At 28.8% G+C, this 16,734-nt stretch overlaps 4 protein-coding genes across 7 annotated transcripts; all 4 read right to left on the bottom strand.

The window, feature by feature from the left end:
* Positions 1-477: 477 nt before the first annotated feature.
* On the bottom strand, positions 478-2,406 carry LOC145184116 (uncharacterized). The gene is made up of 3 exons (XM_090092845.1): positions 2,388-2,406; positions 2,052-2,165; positions 478-1,879 (listed from the first exon to the last, which is right to left on the bottom strand). Exon 3 carries the CDS (start codon positions 1,830-1,832, stop codon positions 585-587), a length of 1,248 nt encoding a protein of 415 aa, XP_089948971.1. The 5' UTR covers positions 1,833-1,879; positions 2,052-2,165; positions 2,388-2,406; the 3' UTR covers positions 478-584.
* A 1,162-nt stretch (positions 2,407-3,568) lies between these two features.
* On the bottom strand, positions 3,569-8,635 carry LOC145184117 (uncharacterized). Of its 2 annotated transcripts, none has more exons than XR_016454071.1 (7): positions 8,172-8,635; positions 7,836-7,985; positions 7,481-7,612; positions 7,259-7,376; positions 7,047-7,135; positions 6,791-6,902; positions 3,569-3,908 (listed from the first exon to the last, which is right to left on the bottom strand). XR_016454071.1 is itself a non-coding variant. In XM_080059704.2 (7 exons), the coding sequence occupies exons 1-7, from the start codon at positions 8,407-8,409 to the stop codon at positions 3,807-3,809; spliced, it is 930 nt and encodes a 309-aa protein (XP_079915830.2). In that variant the 5' UTR covers positions 8,410-8,635; the 3' UTR covers positions 3,569-3,806. The 2 variants fall into 2 exon arrangements, 1 of the variants encoding a protein (XP_079915830.2); XM_080059704.2 differs by having other exon boundaries at positions 7,259-7,365.
* LOC145184263 (riboflavin kinase-like) lies at positions 8,581-9,543 on the bottom strand. Its single transcript, XM_080059889.2, has one exon. It carries the CDS (start codon positions 9,541-9,543, stop codon positions 9,064-9,066), a length of 480 nt encoding a protein of 159 aa, XP_079916015.2. The 3' UTR covers positions 8,581-9,063.
* A 407-nt stretch (positions 9,544-9,950) lies between these two features.
* LOC145184113 (uncharacterized) lies at positions 9,951-16,692 on the bottom strand. 3 transcript variants are annotated; one of them, XM_090092844.1, is made up of 19 exons: positions 16,477-16,692; positions 16,103-16,219; positions 15,853-15,940; positions 15,450-15,507; positions 15,190-15,243; positions 14,946-15,101; positions 14,701-14,867; positions 14,239-14,553; positions 14,136-14,181; positions 13,857-14,029; positions 13,630-13,722; positions 13,475-13,541; positions 13,093-13,156; positions 12,745-12,799; positions 12,264-12,457; positions 11,913-12,082; positions 11,659-11,745; positions 11,154-11,251; positions 9,951-10,063 (listed from the first exon to the last, which is right to left on the bottom strand). In XM_090092844.1, exons 2-19 carry the CDS (start codon positions 16,159-16,161, stop codon positions 10,040-10,042), a joined length of 1,968 nt encoding a protein of 655 aa, XP_089948970.1. In that variant the 5' UTR covers positions 16,162-16,219; positions 16,477-16,692; the 3' UTR covers positions 9,951-10,039. The 3 variants fall into 3 exon arrangements, with proteins under 3 accessions (XP_089948970.1, XP_089948969.1, XP_089948968.1); XM_090092843.1 differs by having other exon boundaries at positions 14,136-14,553; positions 16,089-16,219; XM_090092842.1 differs by having other exon boundaries at positions 14,136-14,553.
* Positions 16,693-16,734: the final 42 nt, after the last annotated feature.

Raw genomic sequence — 16,734 nt, 5'->3', positions numbered from 1 at the left:
AATGGAGATATTGTTTCCAGGAGAATAATGGAGATATTGTTTCCACATTTTATTTATTTTTTGTCCTTTTCACTTAATTTTTTTTCAACGATTAAAAACATTGTTTTTATAACTCCGTGATAAAAAATATATATATATATTTACATAAAATTCCAAAACGTATTTTTTTAATTTTTTCAAAAAAATGCTGCGTTTTTACGGAAGAGTATTTACGGATCATTTACGGAAGAGTATTTACGGATCATTTATTGCATTACGTTTGATTGAAAGTCGATAAATATTTTGGAGCAAATTTGCTTTTTAAGTTTTATTTCAAATATTTCAATGTTTAAAATTTTAAAAAAAAATAGTACTAAAAAGAATTTTAAAAAGTTGTAAATGAAATGAGTGGGGAGATTGTTGTTGTTGAATCAGGGAATTTACTAAAATCGAATACTCTGGTTTTAAAAAAAATGATGCGACAACAGTAATCAAACCTTTAGGATTAAAATTCTTTATTTAAATAAATATTTAAGTGTAATGTCAAGGAGAAGAGATATCAAGAAAATATAACTTTAATTTTAAAAAATAAGATATTTAGTTATTTACATAAAGTTTACGCTGCTATCTTTTCGACTGTGCAAACTACTATTTGCAGTTCGTGTTGAAGATCGTGATGAGATTCTGCAAATTTTACGAAACAAGAAGTCCTTAAATTCTCTTTTAAGTATAAAGTACATAAGAGGGTCTAGTAACGAATTTAAAGACACTAAGCACGAGCAAATGAAAAGCAACTGGTCGTTGTTTTCACAAGTATTTGAAATGATGCATTGAATAAAAAAAACAATCACTGGCAGCCAACTTACAGTAAAGACAACCACAATGCTAAAGCATAAAAAAACGGAGCGCCTCTCTCTTCTTATAAGTTGTTGGCGCACGGTCTTCCTACGCCGTGAACTTGCGCGAGCATATTTTGAGTTTTTTAAAGCCGTTCGTAAAAGTTGTTGTTGCTCCGCTCTTGCGTTTGTTAATTTTCGGTTGACGGCTTGATCATTCGTGTTTTCTAAATATACTTCGAAACTCCGTCTCTGCTTAGGTAAAAGAGAAGGTGTTGAATTGCAACTACTGGTTGCAAGAGTAACTTCAGTTTTAGAATCAGAAGCTGTGTAATCGCTTCCGGAGTCTGTTGGTAAGCCATCCGGTTTTAAAGAAATCGAGCAAGACTTTATATGTAACGAATGACGATGAATTTCGTAAATGAGATAAGTGTACACAACAACAAGTAGCAATATAGATGTACTTGACAGGCATATAAAAACTATCCAGTTGAAATAAACGTAATGATGGTTTTTATAAACAAAGCCAAACAAAACTTGAACACCAAGCAGCCCGAAACAAAATATCCATCCTAGCAGAAGTATTAGGACTACTCTTTTTTTAGATAAAATTTCACTATATCTGAATGGTTTACAAATGGCCACAAATCTTTCCAAACTTAAGAAACAAAGACTCATTAGAGAAGTCTCCAGAGAAAAGCTAAATATAATAGTCGCAACTCGCTTTGAAAATGTTGAAAGGCTTTCTGCGTTCATTGTACCGAGAAAATAAAAGCTTGCCAAAGATACTAAGAAATCGGACACACATAGCGATACTATAAAAGCGTTAATCTTGTATCTGTAGACAAACTTGCGCGTTGCCAACAACCACAGCGACAATGTGTTTAAACAAAAACCTCCGCCGTTAATGCTGGCAAACAAGATGGAGAACCAGGACGGGATTTCTTTCGTTGCTGGTATTTCAAAAAAGGCATAACTTGGTTTAACATTTGTCAGGTTATAGTGCGTTGGTTCCATAAATATGTCTTCTGCTTCCTCCGATTACTCCACTTTTAAAACGCAAACTAAAAAAAGGAAATTAAGGAGTTTGATACCGTATCAAATTCAAAAAATACTAAAAAAACGTTCAAAAAATGAAAACCGCTAGAAAAAGTAGTATCTGTGGTAAGCGATGGTTTGAAGACAACACTTTCAATTTTCCCTGCCCAATAAAAAACTTAAAAAAAAAAACCATACTTTATTAAAAGAGTATCAAAAGGTTCAAATCAAAAAATTCTTCTTCAAAAGCATTCTAGTAAGTGATATCTCCGACTGCTATTTTCCTGTGTAACCCAATCAATGTTTCCAAACCTATTTGAAGACATTCAATATGATATATTATTATATATTTATGAATGAATGACTTATGATTTATTCATTCGCATTTAATTCAAGTTTAATTCATGGCAAGTTTCCTTTCACGAGTTGATTTTCAATACACTACCGAATACTCAATAAACAGATCTAAAAATAGATTTTACTCATTAGGTTCCTGTAAATAAAACGAAAAACACCAAAAGAATATAAATTTACATCCGGTTTGCAATTCTGAAATAATTATTGAACTTAATTACATGTAAGTTGAACGTAGAAATATCAAAAAGTTCTTCAGCTTTCTCATTTGTTTTAATAGTCAACCTACGAAAACCTTTCACGTAAAACCTGACAAATTGCTCCAACGTTAAAGTTTCCCTTTTAATTGAAATAGGTTCAGCTATCAGTTCTACGGGCAGAAAAAAACAAACAAAAAAAAGCAAAAAAAAACAAAAACAATCGAAAATAGGTGTCCTAAGACGGGTTGGGCAGAAAATGATTACAAAAATTTTCCAAATCTTTATGCAAGGAATGCGATTAGTGTTTACGTTCATTCTAAGCCTTTAAATCAATTAGTTTCGAAATTACATCGATGAAAATGTCTTTCTATTTAAAAAACTTTAAAGTTTGAGGTTTAGTTGCTCACTTTTTAAATTATTTAAAAAATCTGTTATTTTAAAATTTTACTAAAATTATAAGAAAAAAAAAAAAAAGATAAAAATAATTAATTTAAAATTCTTATAAACTTGAGTTACTCTTGAGTCAACGATTGTTAATAATTTCACCACTCAAATATCCGTAGATATTTAATATTTAATATTGTTATTGAGAGTTGCTTAAGTGTTATTTTGTGGCGAGACAAACTTTTTTTGAAAACATTCAAAGGAAAATCTCGGCATGAAAAAGCAAAAAGATAGTAAGAGTAATTCAAGTAACCCCCACGTGTTTTATGAACTTTTATTACCTCGGAAGATAAAATCATAATAAAAAAAACTTATTCTCTAGCCGCTAAAGGAGACCGACAAGATCAAATAGGGTTTCACAAACGTACCAAAATCTTTCATGGTAATCTTAAAATGTTATGTAACGAATATATATTTACGAAAACAAGACTGTTGCCATAGTACTGAAAACAAAAACAAAATCCTACACTAGAGAACCAGACCTTATTTTCGAAAACAGTTTCTATTAGCATTTTCATTTCATTTAATTAATCGCTAAAAATAGTTAATGAAATTTGCGCGATAAATAAATTATCGACAGCAGTTTGAAAATTCGGTTAAAATAAGTTCAAATTAACACATAAGTTTTTGAATTATTTTTCAATACTCTTTGATCTTTTACACCAGTTAAGTTTTAGATATGGCAGATGGTATACTCATATAGAAAATTAACAGAAATAGTAGAGAAGTAAATTCTCTTTTAGAAGTATATGCTCCTTAAAAAACTATACAAAAATTTTTGAAAACAAGTTTAAATGTCTGAAAAATTTTTAGTATTACAACAAAAAATTGAAGCTTAACTAGCTTCCAGTCTTCGGATACTAATCCATATATTAGGAGAGAATTTATAATGAAAGCCAACAGAAACTCACTTTTAATGATAATTTTCTAATGTAAAAACATTAAATAACATCATTTAAAGTTTAAAACCATCATGAATTGAAACAACGCCAAATGTTAGATTGTCAAACGTGACGTTGCTAAAGCCAGCTTCATATACCAAATCAGCAAATTCTTCCTAAAATAAAAAGAATATAAGGTTATATATAGTTTAAATTTAAACGTTTCTTCGGGAACAGTATGCAGGCGGTAAGTAAAAAGTTTAATTAGTCGCCAGAAGCCCAAGAAAACTTCCCCTTTTGAAAAAAAAGAACGTGGTAGCAAGATTGAGTTTTACAAAATTGCATGTAAATTGGCTTGTTTCAAAATGGCGTAATATTTTGTGGTATGAGAAGACCAAAATTATTTTATTTGGTCAAATGCACACATATTTCGGCTCACTTTTCTTATTATGGCTTCGGACCGTCTAACAAGATTGATGGAATTATGGATAAAATTATTTATCTCGAAATATTACAAAATGCCAAATTGCCCTACGCAGAGGAGGATATGCCACTCAAATGAGTTTATATACAAAACAATTACCTAAAGCATACCCGTCGCAGAGTGAAAAGTTGGTTTATGAGGAATAGAATTGTATTTAAAAATTGACTTGTGAAGTCACCTGATCTCAATCCAATCAAAAACCTTTAGACAGATGTAAAAGAGGCTGTTAATAGTGAAAAACCAAAAAGTTAGCAAGAGTTATAGAATGTTGTTCAGAATGCTTGGAAAATTATTCCTTTAGAGCGTTGTCAAAATCTGTTTAATTCCATGCCGAATAGGTGCAAAGCTATAATGAAAAACCAGGGGCATCCAAAGAAATATTAATTTTTTTATTATTGTTTAATTACTTTTATATTATTTTGTTGTTAACTAAATAAGTTATTTGCAGCATAACATTAAAGAATCATTACTACTATTATTATGTCCAACCTAATGTTTATACTTATATAGTTATTGTAAATAAAAGCAAAAATTTATAATTTTCAGCTAATTAGTTTATCATCTCACATTATTTAATTCATAATTTAGTATTACAATTTCATTTCCAATAATAATTAATTAATTATGTTAAATAATTTGTTATATATAAAGATCTGTATACCTTTGCTTTGTTGTGTTTACAGGCCATTTTGCTTTAATTCTGAGCTATTTCAGAATTTAAAGTTTTTCAAGGATCAGCTTTGGACAAGTTAAAAAGTTATCTTTTTTTATGGTAGTTCATGGCCCTCCTGAAAAATTTTTGTTTTTAAAATTTCCAACTATTTGCATCATAATGTCTTTACTATTAACTGAGATGTTTCTTTGCTAGCATCTCAGTTTAAAGATATTTACCTGAGAAGAAGGGCTTTAACAATGGAACATTTTACTGAAAATTTTTTCATATTAACTAATTTACCTGCTATAAAAGCTTTTGATTTTAACTAAACGTTTTATAGGATATTATTTTCTTGTTTTACATAACTATAAGTTTCACATCATTCAAAGAAAAATTAATTTAAAATATAAGGGAATGTATAATAAAGTAATCAAGTTTAATATATACTATATTGAATTTCTTTTTTAAACAGAAGTCATATTTATTCAATGAATATACACTTAACAGCAAAATTTACACGCTACTTATATATTCCGATTTATTTTAATTGTCTTTGATTTATTTTAATTGTTTAATGTTACCACCTTTAGATGTTGTTACAGCCTGACAGATCTGTGGCTTACTTTCAATTAGAGATCTGATTGATTCTTGAGGTGTATCTTCCACATAAAATAAGACATTATCGCAGCTCATCTAACCTGTTAGGTGGTGGATTTTTGCTTCTAGCCTGGTATCCAATTATGTCCCAAAGATGCTCTATTAGGTTCATATTTGGATTAGAAGCTGGCCACTCCAAAACCTGAATATTAAGATCATTAAAATTTTTTTTATTAGTAACAATATGTGGCACATATGGTCTAGCATTATCCTGCATAAGAAGGAATCCATCTCCAATGTACAGTGCAAAAAGTACCACAAAAGGTTCTAAAATATCTGCTATGTATTGTGGAGAAGTCAGATGTCCACCATCAACAATAAAAAGGTCTGTCTGAACTGTTAAAGATGTTCCACCCCATACCATCACTGAGCTGCCTCCATGTAAAGAGGTTTCTCAAATGTTACAAGTGAAATATCTTTCTTTTGGCTTTCTGTACAATCTTGGGCAGCTTACAATGCAAAACCTTGACTCATCTGTAAATAAGACCTGTTCCCAATCATGTTTTTCCCAATTCATATGCCTCCTTGCAAAAGCTAGTCTGTTTCTTTGGTGGTCTACAAACAATCTGGGATCAGTTGCTGCTACCCGAGGTTAAAAATTTAAAGAACAAAGTCTTCTTCTTATGGTAACTTGACTAACAGCAGTTCCATGAACCTCAGCAAGTTGTATTTGTAGACTTTGTCCAGTAGTAAACTGTTCTCTCAGTGTTCCAAGAATAAAAAAAGTTGGTCCCCGATGGCATCAGTAACTTGCAGTCTGCATTGGCCAAGTCATCTATCATGATCGTTGGTCTCTGCAAACCTTTGTAGAACCCTACTGCTGTATGAGACACTCCAAATCTTCTAGCAAGTTTGGAATTTGCTAATCCTTCATTGGAGAAAGCAAAAATTGCAAAATATTCATCACAATATAAATTTCATCTAGTATGTTGCATTGTGAACAGATGTGTTGCTCAAATGATAGCTATCTTTCCTACTGTTAAAATAATTTTAAAGCAATGCATACTTTTCTTTTAGGAGTGCTAAAACATACTACTTATGAAAAGCTATCATAATTTCAAATTTGAGTAAGGAAAATGGACTATAAAAGGCATAACAATAAACATTATCATCTTTGTAACTGATAAATACATAACATTTTTCAAAATAATTGGAATGTATAAGTGAATGTATTACTTTTGCGGTTTAGTGTATATGACTTCTGAGCAATAATAAATAAATATAAAGATAGGTAAAAATATATATGTAACAAATAAATTTACCTGTCCTGGAAACTGTCTAATGCTTTCCACTAGGTATTGATAGGACTTCCAATCAGAAGCAAATATTTCTCCCAAAACAGGTATTACTTGGAATGAATAGGCATCGTATATGCTAACAAACAATGAACTAACTTTAACACAAAACTTGGAAATACAATAAGCTGTTATAAAATAGTAAAAAACTTGGTCATACCATAAACATTTACAAAAAGTAAAAAAATTGATTTTGTAATTAAAGAATAAAAAAAATAAATACCTTTTGATAACAGGGTTTGAAACATTAGAAAATTCTAAGCATGAAAATCGACCACCAGGTTTTAAAACACGATATGCTTCATCTAAGACCTACAATGTTAAAACAAAAAAGATGCAAATACTAATATATAATATTATTGATTAATCAACAGGAGTAAAAAATGAAAGAAAGCAATAAAAGTTATGCAAAATAAAGCTACATCAGACACAAACCTTATTGATATGCGTTGTATTGCGGATACCAAAAGCGATAGTGTACAAGTCAAAGGAGTCATCATCAAAAGGTAAATTTTCGGCATCAGCCCTGATCCATTTAAACTCTAAATAAGCCCTAAAAGTTTACAAAACCAGTTACACAAAAAAATATTACAAACCAATATTTAGTGATGAAGAATTAGATTTTAATAAATCATAATTAAGCTTTAAATATCATACCTTCAGCAATTCCTAACTTATAGGCACGTTTCTTTCCAACATCTAACATTGGTTGATTTATGTCACTAATAACAATGTCTACACTTTGTCCCAATAATGGTGCATGATCCAACATTTTAAATGCAATATCTCCTAAAAAAAAAAAAGATCTAAATTGTTAAAATAAAACTTTGATCTTTACAGAGCTAGAGACTTTTGAGGTTGAATAAAATGAGCAATATAGATCTAAGTTTCTTGGTTTAAGTCTTTCTAATTTTATTCTCATTAAATAGAAAAAAAATTTAAAAAACTAACCTCATAAAATATAGTTATACAAAAAAATTTTTTTTGATCTGAATATTCAGTTAGCTATTACCTGTTCCCCCTGCCATGTCCAAAATTTTCATCCCTGGTTTTAGATTCAAACGCCGAACAAAAAAATCCTTCCATAGCCTATGTGTTCCAGCGCTCATCAAGTCATTCATAAGATCATATGAATCAGCCACATTTTTAAATACATCATGAACTATGTATTAACAAAATTAAATGATTGAATCATTAAAAGCGAAAATAATAAAAATAATATTAGATTAACCTTATATTTGTTAAGTTGTGTGAAAAAAAAATCAATTGAAAGTATTTAGTGTTTCCCTTTGTTCCTCATAGACTTTGAAAACAATGTATAATGTGAAAAATCTACAGCATAACAAACCTTTATCTGACTTGATGCTTTCTGCTACTTTTTCATATCCAAAATGAGTAAACTGTATACCATCTTGCTCAGTTGAATTGCTATCTTTGTTTTTTTGCATAGATGATATTGATGCATGTCGAAAAAATCCACAAATAAGTTTGGATTTTTCATTATCATAAGTGCTGTTAACTGTTGATAGTCTTCTTATATTAGAAAAACTTTTACTTAACAAGTAAAGAAATTTCCCAGAATTCATTGCTTTTATATGACTTAGAAAAAGCCAAAAACATTTAGTACAGAATTTTTGTGAATTAAACTTATTGAATATGCTGACTTTTCAGTTAAAAAAGAGCCATTCATATTGTCAATCATTTTTAACTTTCTCTCTTTTGACTGAAATGCCAGCTTGCTGACCACATATAAACAGTTTACTGTTATTTTTATTTTAAAACTCTAATTTCAAACAACAATTTAATCCAATAATATTTCTTCTTTTTTAAACAAATACCATTTCAGATTTCTAGTTTAAAAACCCTAGAGACTTAACTTACTAGAAAAACTAATTTTACAAACACTATATTACCAGGAGTATATTTATCATAAAAAAACTTCATAAATAAATGTTATAAAAATCTTTTCACAAAGTTTAAAAGTAAAACAACAAAATTTTTAAAAAAGAATGTAACAAAATTTTATGTTAAAAATTATAATTTAAATTTTAAACGCTAAAAAAGTAAAATTAAATGCACAAATTTAAAATATCACATACAATAATCCATATAACACCTATGCATTTATATCCATACACTTGAAAGCATTTAAATATAATGTAAATAGTTTTTATATCTTATCATATAACTTACTAGATATACATCCATGCATGTTTCATTTTCAATATATTGTTCTAACTTCAAATTTCTTTTTTAATAAAATCTAGAGATTTAAATGATTTATGTTCTAATTTGTCAAGATTGGTATGTGCAATCTCAATGTCATTTTTTATTTCATTAACCAATTCCTTAAGAGAAGAAAAGTTTAACTCTGGTCGAATGTAACCAGTTATAATTATACGCAACAGAGATCCATAAAAATCACTATCAAACTCATGCAAAATATGCGTTTCCATTGATTTCTTTTCATTTTTATAATATGGATTCCAACCAACACTAAGCACCATTTTAAAAATCTCCCCATTATCAACACGAGACCAACCATAGTAAACTCCAGCAGTGATATCACTTGGTATATTTTGAACAACAGCTTCAGGAAAATTAGCTGTTGGTATACCAAGTTCTTTGCTTCCTCTCCCAAAACCTTTTATTACTTCTCCTTGTGCCATGAAAGGAGATGCAATTAGCTTTTTGTTTAATGACTCAAATGTGTCTCCCATTTCAGTTATTTTTTCCCCTTATATTTCACAGTTTAAATAAAAACTTCTAAAGCAAAAAAAGAAAAACAACTAATGATAAAAAGCAAACAGCAGAAACAAAAATTAAATAATTTAAAAGAATTTAAAAAATTAACTGAAAGAAAATGAAAAATATATTAATAAAAGAACTCATCAGTATCACCACAAAACTATGCTTACTTTCAAAATCATATAGGACACTTTTGATTCAAATAGAAAGAAACAGAAAAAACAAAATTGTAACTGTTTTTACAATATTATTTTTGAATAAAAAGAGGAAAAAAATTTCTTACAAATATTTTTATATTATTTTCTTTGATAAATCTACTTTTTCCTAGATTATACCAAATAAAAATAAATAAAAAAAAAAAATACTCAAGTAAAAGATATTTGTACAAATAAATCCTTTATTTCAATTATATAAATGTATGAGAATTACTTCATGGGAACTTCATCTTTTGGCCATCTTCTTAACAAGTTAATCTTCTTCCAAACTTTTCTCCTGAGCAAGAAAAGGTTACTTTTCTTTGAAAAATACACCTTTTTAAAAATATTATATGTTGAGATTTATTTTACTAAAACTACATTATTAAAAAAAATTTGATGAAAAACTCATTACAAAAATTGTTGTTATTATACAAAATATTGTTATTAGTTACTGTTATCATATTGCACTTATAACTATTATTATAAACATTTTTGACATAAAACATTTTAAAAGGGTTTAAATTCATACAAATGAAGCTCAATAGTTCATTATTTATAACAACCCTAACAATAAAGTTACAAAAACTTTACCTTTCAATCAGTTTTTATCACTCAGCTAAAATTTGGGACCGGGGATTTGGCAGAGGTTGGGATTTAATAATTATAATTTACTACAGCCAGTTATTAAAAGAAAAAAAAAAAACTTAAAAAAATTAGATAAATGTTAATCTTAAAATTTTAAAGTAAATATTATCAAGTGGATTCAAAACAGAGCAGCTGTATCTACCATAAGCTATAATGCTAGCAACATTGTAAATACAATTACGACATTAAGCATTAACCATGTTAGCTATTTTGACTAGACCATAAACTCAATATACCCTATATCAACTCTACATTTGTGGAATTGGAAGTTAAAAGAATTTAGTCTAGAGAAAATCTAGAAAAAATTTTTTAGGAGCCTTCTAAAACAACATTTAATTAGAGCATTATTAATTAAATAACTTGCTTTAATGCCAAACTTGAAGCATATCACAAGGCAACTTTCTAATTCAATAATTTGCAAACAATTTAATTTGTAAATATACAACAACACCAGTCTGCAACTAAAGTTGCTGGAAGTAAAAATAAATTATGTTAAAATATTGTTAAATACGATGGTACTTCCTAATAATATATATATATATATATATATATATATATTCTTATTTCTTTTGATAAGAACTCTTAAAAAACTTAAATAATAAATATGAACTCATTAAACTAAACTATAATAAAATGATATTGTTAATGACAATAATGAAAATATAGAAGCTTTTAAATTTGAAGTTTAAGTTAGTTTAAGCTCAGTTTACTGAAACAAAAAACTATTTTAAAAGTCCTACCCAAGCATTAACAACAGTAGTGAAAGTTCTTTTGTTTATAAGTCGAGATAATTTTTTGTGTATGATATCTTGAGAACGAGATGCTTTTACTGAGTCTTCTAAAAAAAATGTAAACAACTATTAAATAAAATAGGTTTAAATGTATCATCATGTATACTTTACAACTTTTTATGAATAAAAACAAGATGGGATCAATAATGTTAAAAAATGATGTTCTCATTTAACTATGTAATTAAATTTAAATAAATTTAATAAACTATTTATAAAAGTAGCTACTTTAGGTTTGACAAAGATAGAATGGAAGTATAAAAGGTAAATAAAATAATGAAAAACCGCTTCAAAGTTTATAGATAAAATAGTTTTCATTATGACTTTTTTATAAACTTTATTTATATAAACTTTAATTTTCATACATGACAGTTTAAATAATAGTGTTAAAAAAAAAACTCTGTAAAAAGTGCAAGAGTGCAAGAGTGATGTCTATTGAGAAACAGTGATAATAAACCTGAGTCCACCACATAGAAACTTGGTTCCTCATGAGGATAATTACTTGATATACGAATAAATATACATGTGTTGTCTTGACTGTGTCCTATAGGAAAAAAAATTACTTTGTGAGTGTGTTATAATTAGAATTACATATGTGAGAGAGATACATAGTAATATTTAAGATCACAACTTGCTTAAGAGAAAAAACAGCACAATCATTTGGTACATCAAGTAGGATATTTAACCCATCTTTACTAAAGAAAAACTTACGAAAACGACATATCAATGTAACACCGGCAGTGTCTGCAGTTTGCGTTGAATCAATTCTTATTTGAAAGCGTTGCTGAAGCTTTACCACTTCCATCTGCAATGAGTGAGGAAGAATGGACTTTCTTTTTTGTTGTTTAAACTTACATGAACGCTTAAAAGGTGGAGGAGGACTATATAAAAACCAAAAGCATAAATGTTAGAAAATTTAAGCATAACTATAAAACAAATAGTCAAAAACAAATATAGACAAAATTTTAATCTTTTCATTGAATTCTCTGCATGAAACTTTTTATCAATATGTCATCTAAAAATATCTTAAAATAAAAAAAACTCATATTTTTAAAAAATTACCATATCATAGGAGTATTAAGAGCGACAATTCCTGGCATAATGTTTTGACGTGCCTCACTCATTAAGTGTGCAGATGTTATCATTGTTGTTACTGCTTCTTTAATTGGAAGAGTATTGGGTATTTTAGCAAGAGGAGTTGGAATTGATTCAACAGTAGTTGTATCAGGCATTTGAGTATTTGAGACTTCGGCATCCTAAAAGAATATTGATATAAAACTTAAACTGATTTTTTAGGATTACGTTTAATTATCATGAGATGCAAAAGTGTGATGATTATGATAATTAAAGATAATTATGAGTATTATGAGCCCACTTTCTGATAGCCATCAATACAAAGCTGAGAGACTAGTTCTAATAACATATAATTCTAGTTGAGCACTCAACTCAAGTTCAAAAAAAATATTTTATATTTAAACACAGCAAGGATGCATTGTAAATTTAAGCTCCTAACACAAAAAAATATTAAAAACTTAAAACTTACAGGGAACAACCTCTTGAGTGCTAACTCACATCTACTTAACACATTGTTAGCAACTCTGAAAGAGAAAAAAATATCATTTTCACCTTTTTGTTTTCTTATGTTAAATTAAAAGATTTTTTTGGAGCACCAAAAAAACATCAAGTTTATTTTAATAAATTGTTCAATTTACAACTAACATGCTCATTGTCTAAGTTTTACATTGTCAAATAATGCAAAAAAAAAAAAACAACAACAACAACTGAGGAGTGTGTTTTTTGGTTTTTGAAAAATTTCCTTAACACATTTTTATACAAACATCAATGAATAAGAAAATAACAAACCAATTTAATATTAACAAAAACAATATACCTTCTATTTTTATTTGTAATGATGTCTAAAAGACCAGCCATTTTGTCACGACCTTTTTTGTGTTCTAAAGGTATTTTAAATTCTTCAGAAAATTGTTAAACTGAAACATTAACCATTTTGTTTAATTTTATTAAATGACCAGTTCAAAAGCTACACAAACATACATGAATCATTATTATGGCGCAATTATACATAAAGCTACACAAACATACATGAATCATTATTAGGGTTCTTGAAATATTTCTTCATAAACATTCCAAATGGAGTTAAATCAATCAACTGTAATTATAATTAAAAAGAACGATTTTTTAACAGCTAAATATAACTTTGGCGCAGACTGATCAATTTTGAACTTATGAATGATTAAGCATATAATTCTCACCTTCTCCTTTCTGCATCAATGCAATAGCTTCAGTCAATGGGTCAACATACTTGCTCATATCTTTTAGCTAAAAATGAAGAGAAAACTTGTTTTTTTTGTTAAGTCTTGACTAAGAAGTAGGTTCTACATGCTGGCATGTTGGAAGGAAAGAAAACCTTTTCTATATAAGCTTGTTCATCTGCTTGTTGAGGTGGACTTGTTGATGGACCCACTGAGGGAGGGTTAGTGAAAGCAGGAGAAGGTGCAGACTGTAAAATTAAAAAAGCATCTAAATGAGACTTATAAATAATGACAAAAACTCAAAAATCTTTTAACAATATTGGCAATAATTTTAAAATTTGAACTGAAAATCTTGTTTTATTGTATAAAAACTAGAAAGTACCTGAAATGCTGGAGAAGGTGAAGGTTGTTGATGGTTTGGTTGCTGAGGAGATGAAACAAAAATAACATTAGAAGGTGATGGCTGGGGCTGCTTTTGTTGCTGCATTGGAATAAAAGTTGTTTTAGATGATGGAGGTAAAAAGTTATTACTTTGACTAGACACCATTACACCACCTAAAATATGAGCACTATCATGAAAAATAATATAGCATTTAGATAATCTTAAGTTCTTATCTTTCTTTCAATGGTTCAAATTAAATATACTTTTATTCACTCCCACCTTGCTGCTGAAGTTGCTGAATCTGTTGCTGCTGCTGAATTTGCTGCTGCTGCTGAATTTGCTGTTGCTGCTGCTGAATTTGCTGCTGCTGCTGAATTTGCTGTTGCTGCTGCTGAATTTGCTGTTGCTGCTGCTGCTGTTGTTGTTGTTGTTGTTGCAGTTGTTGTTGGTGCGGTTGAGGCTGCTGCTGTATTTGCTGCTGAAGCTGTTGCTGCAGTTGAAGTTGCTGAAATTGTTGAAGCTGTTGTTGTTGTTGTTGTTGATGCTGCTGTTGAGGTTGAAGTTGCTGTTGTTGTTGCTGTTTAACTAGTTGATAGCGCTTTAATACAAGAGCTTCATTCTGAGAAGATATGGGGAGTGCCATTTGCTGTTGAGAAATTTCATGTTGGGAGACATGTAGAACTTGCTGGGTAGATACCTAAAATTATAATGATTATTATAATCTTTCAGCATTATCACAAAGTTAAGCACTGTGTAATATATTCAATTAAACTTTAGATATCAAATGACTAAACTAGAATAACTGAAAAAAAATAAACATTGGAATTTACAATCAAAGACTCACATTAGGTACTGATGTAACTATCATATTTAATGCATTTAGATTAGGTTGCTGCTGAATTTGTCTTTGCTGCTGCAACTGCAAGTTATGTCCTCCAATTTGCTGACTTATGATTTGTCCACCTTGCAATGTGACTTGCATAGGCTGACCACTGATTTGGTTCAAACTCACTAGGTAAAAATTTTAACTTATTCTTTTTTTTTAAACATTGCAAAAAAACATCTGATCAGCAGAGACATATGCCATACCTTGAGATGAAGAATTGTCTTGAAGATTTTTGAGTACTTGCTGAGTCATCACAGGGACCATGATAGTGTTGGGTCGAACCATTTGACTTTGTAAAACCTGTGTCTGCATTTGCTGCTGAATCAGCTGGTTGCCGACATTAGTATTTACCATTTGACCTATAAAAAGAATATTTAGTTTTGCAATATTTCTTACTGCTTAGTAAAAGAGTTGGTATAAAATCATGAAAAACATTTAGCTACATACCTACATTAGTCAGATTTTTTTGTGAGGTATTCTGTACTGATAAGTTTGAACCACCTAAGATTTTTGTGTTTGTAAATTAAAGATATTAATTATTTTAAAGCATGATTTCAATGGTTTAAGTAAATAAATAAGAACTTTAAGTTTTCAATATTTAAATACCAAGTACTAGTTTTTATTTCATTACAAACTTTCATTTAAGTAATTTCAAAACAGATACTTTTTCAAAACATTTGAATCAAAAGCATTAAAGAAAAACTTACTACTACCGACTTCTTTAATTGAAAGTATTAAGCGTGCCACTATCTGTAGATAGTCATCCTAAAGCAAAAATTGAAAGAATTAAATATATTAGAGATATTTGCATTGAAATAATTATTTGATTCTTTTAATCTACTCAAACTTTTACCACTATATATTTGCCATTTAATGAAATGCACTGAGAAATATTACTTGCAGAAAATCACAAAAACCATGTTTCATCATGTTTTTAAAACCATAGCTTAACTTAATGGAAGGTATCATGCTTTAAGAAGTTTGTGCCATGTTATCCCAACATTAAGTAGATTAAGCCTTGAAAGCAACTTTTTTTGCAATTGGAATCCACTAAAACAATATTATTTGAATATCATTTAACAGTTATTTTCTTAATATGTAAAAAGGTACCCTAGATTGAGCTTTTTCTATGATTGAATTTTCCAACTCATGACTTGTTTTGCCATATGGATTTCCATAAGTTTTGAATTTCTCTTCACTAAAAAAAAAAAAAAATCAAACATTAAATTACATATTTTAGTAGGTTTTTATCCTACTATATTAAAAAAAAAATTCTTATTACTGCATAATACAAATAGATGTTCAGCATAATCTGTTAGACAAAAATAACTAATTTACACATATACATATTTATATATACATTTGTCCGACAACCATTTGCCTCAAATCTGGAGACATCCATGAGTCTTGGGTAGACATTTGGTATGAACAGTTTTTATAGAACTACAGTAACTACTCGAACACTATGTAATACAACCTAAAAAAAAATTTGAATAAGTTACAAGTAAATTTAACACTAACCTGGAAGTGAACAATTAGAGAAATTAAGGATGGTTAGTTGTTTTGTAAAACTCGAAGTTATGCTGCAGTTTTACTTTAAGATTTATCATTTTCACGAAAATCTTTTTTGGGAACTATAAAATAATTTTGTGCTTTAAGGTTTTTTTTTTTTAATTAAAGAATTTACTTTAATAACGGTACAGAATGCTCTTTTACTTAACAAAACCTCTGTACCTTATGTCCGAAAAAACAACTGAGATTTCATAGATTTCTGAATCTTTTTAATTTTTTGAGCAGAATTACTTCACATGTTTCAAAATTTTGAAAACGGATGCGATTCCTTAATAAGTAAACAAAAATATGAGAAATTGGTGTTTCTTGCTTCAGTTACTACCGAAGCCACTTTTTTGTTCATGAATAAAATTATAAGCAGTAAAATGTAGCCCCAAGCGCGTCCGCAGATCAACCAGTATTTTATAATGATATATTATA

Source organism: Hydra viridissima, unplaced genomic scaffold (assembly GCF_058129835.1).
Source record: "Hydra viridissima isolate aposymbiotic clone 2 unplaced genomic scaffold, HvirCarnegie_v1 scaffold_7, whole genome shotgun sequence".
NCBI lineage: Eukaryota > Metazoa > Cnidaria > Hydrozoa > Anthoathecata > Hydridae > Hydra > Hydra viridissima.
Note: the sequence above shows the minus strand (reverse complement) of the source record. Positions and strands in the feature narration are given on the sequence as shown.

Excerpts from the sequence above, each read along its gene's own strand:
- LOC145184116 (XM_090092845.1), bottom strand. The coding sequence starts at position 1,832 with ATGGAACCAACGCACTATAACCTGACAAATGTTAAACCAAGTTATGCC.
- LOC145184117 (XM_080059704.2), bottom strand. The coding sequence starts at position 8,409 with ATGAATTCTGGGAAATTTCTTTACTTGTTAAGTAAAAGTTTTTCTAAT. Across the intron at positions 7,366-7,480 it reads TAAGTTAGGAATTGCTGAAG|AGTTTAAATGGATCAGGGCT; the intron begins GTATGATATTTA and ends GGGCTTATTTAG. Across the intron at positions 7,136-7,258 it reads ATACAACGCATATCAATAAG|GTCTTAGATGAAGCATATCG; the intron begins GTTTGTGTCTGA and ends TTAACATTGTAG.
- LOC145184263 (XM_080059889.2), bottom strand. The coding sequence starts at position 9,543 with ATGGGAGACACATTTGAGTCATTAAACAAAAAGCTAATTGCATCTCCT.
- LOC145184113 (XM_090092842.1), bottom strand. The coding sequence starts at position 16,161 with ATGTCTACCCAAGACTCATGGATGTCTCCAGATTTGAGGCAAATGGTT. Across the intron at positions 14,868-14,945 it reads AGACAATTCTTCATCTCAAG|TGAGTTTGAACCAAATCAGT; the intron begins GTATGGCATATG and ends ATTTTTACCTAG. Across the intron at positions 11,746-11,912 it reads TACATTGATATGTCGTTTTC|GACACAGTCAAGACAACACA; the intron begins GTAAGTTTTTCT and ends TTTTTCCTATAG.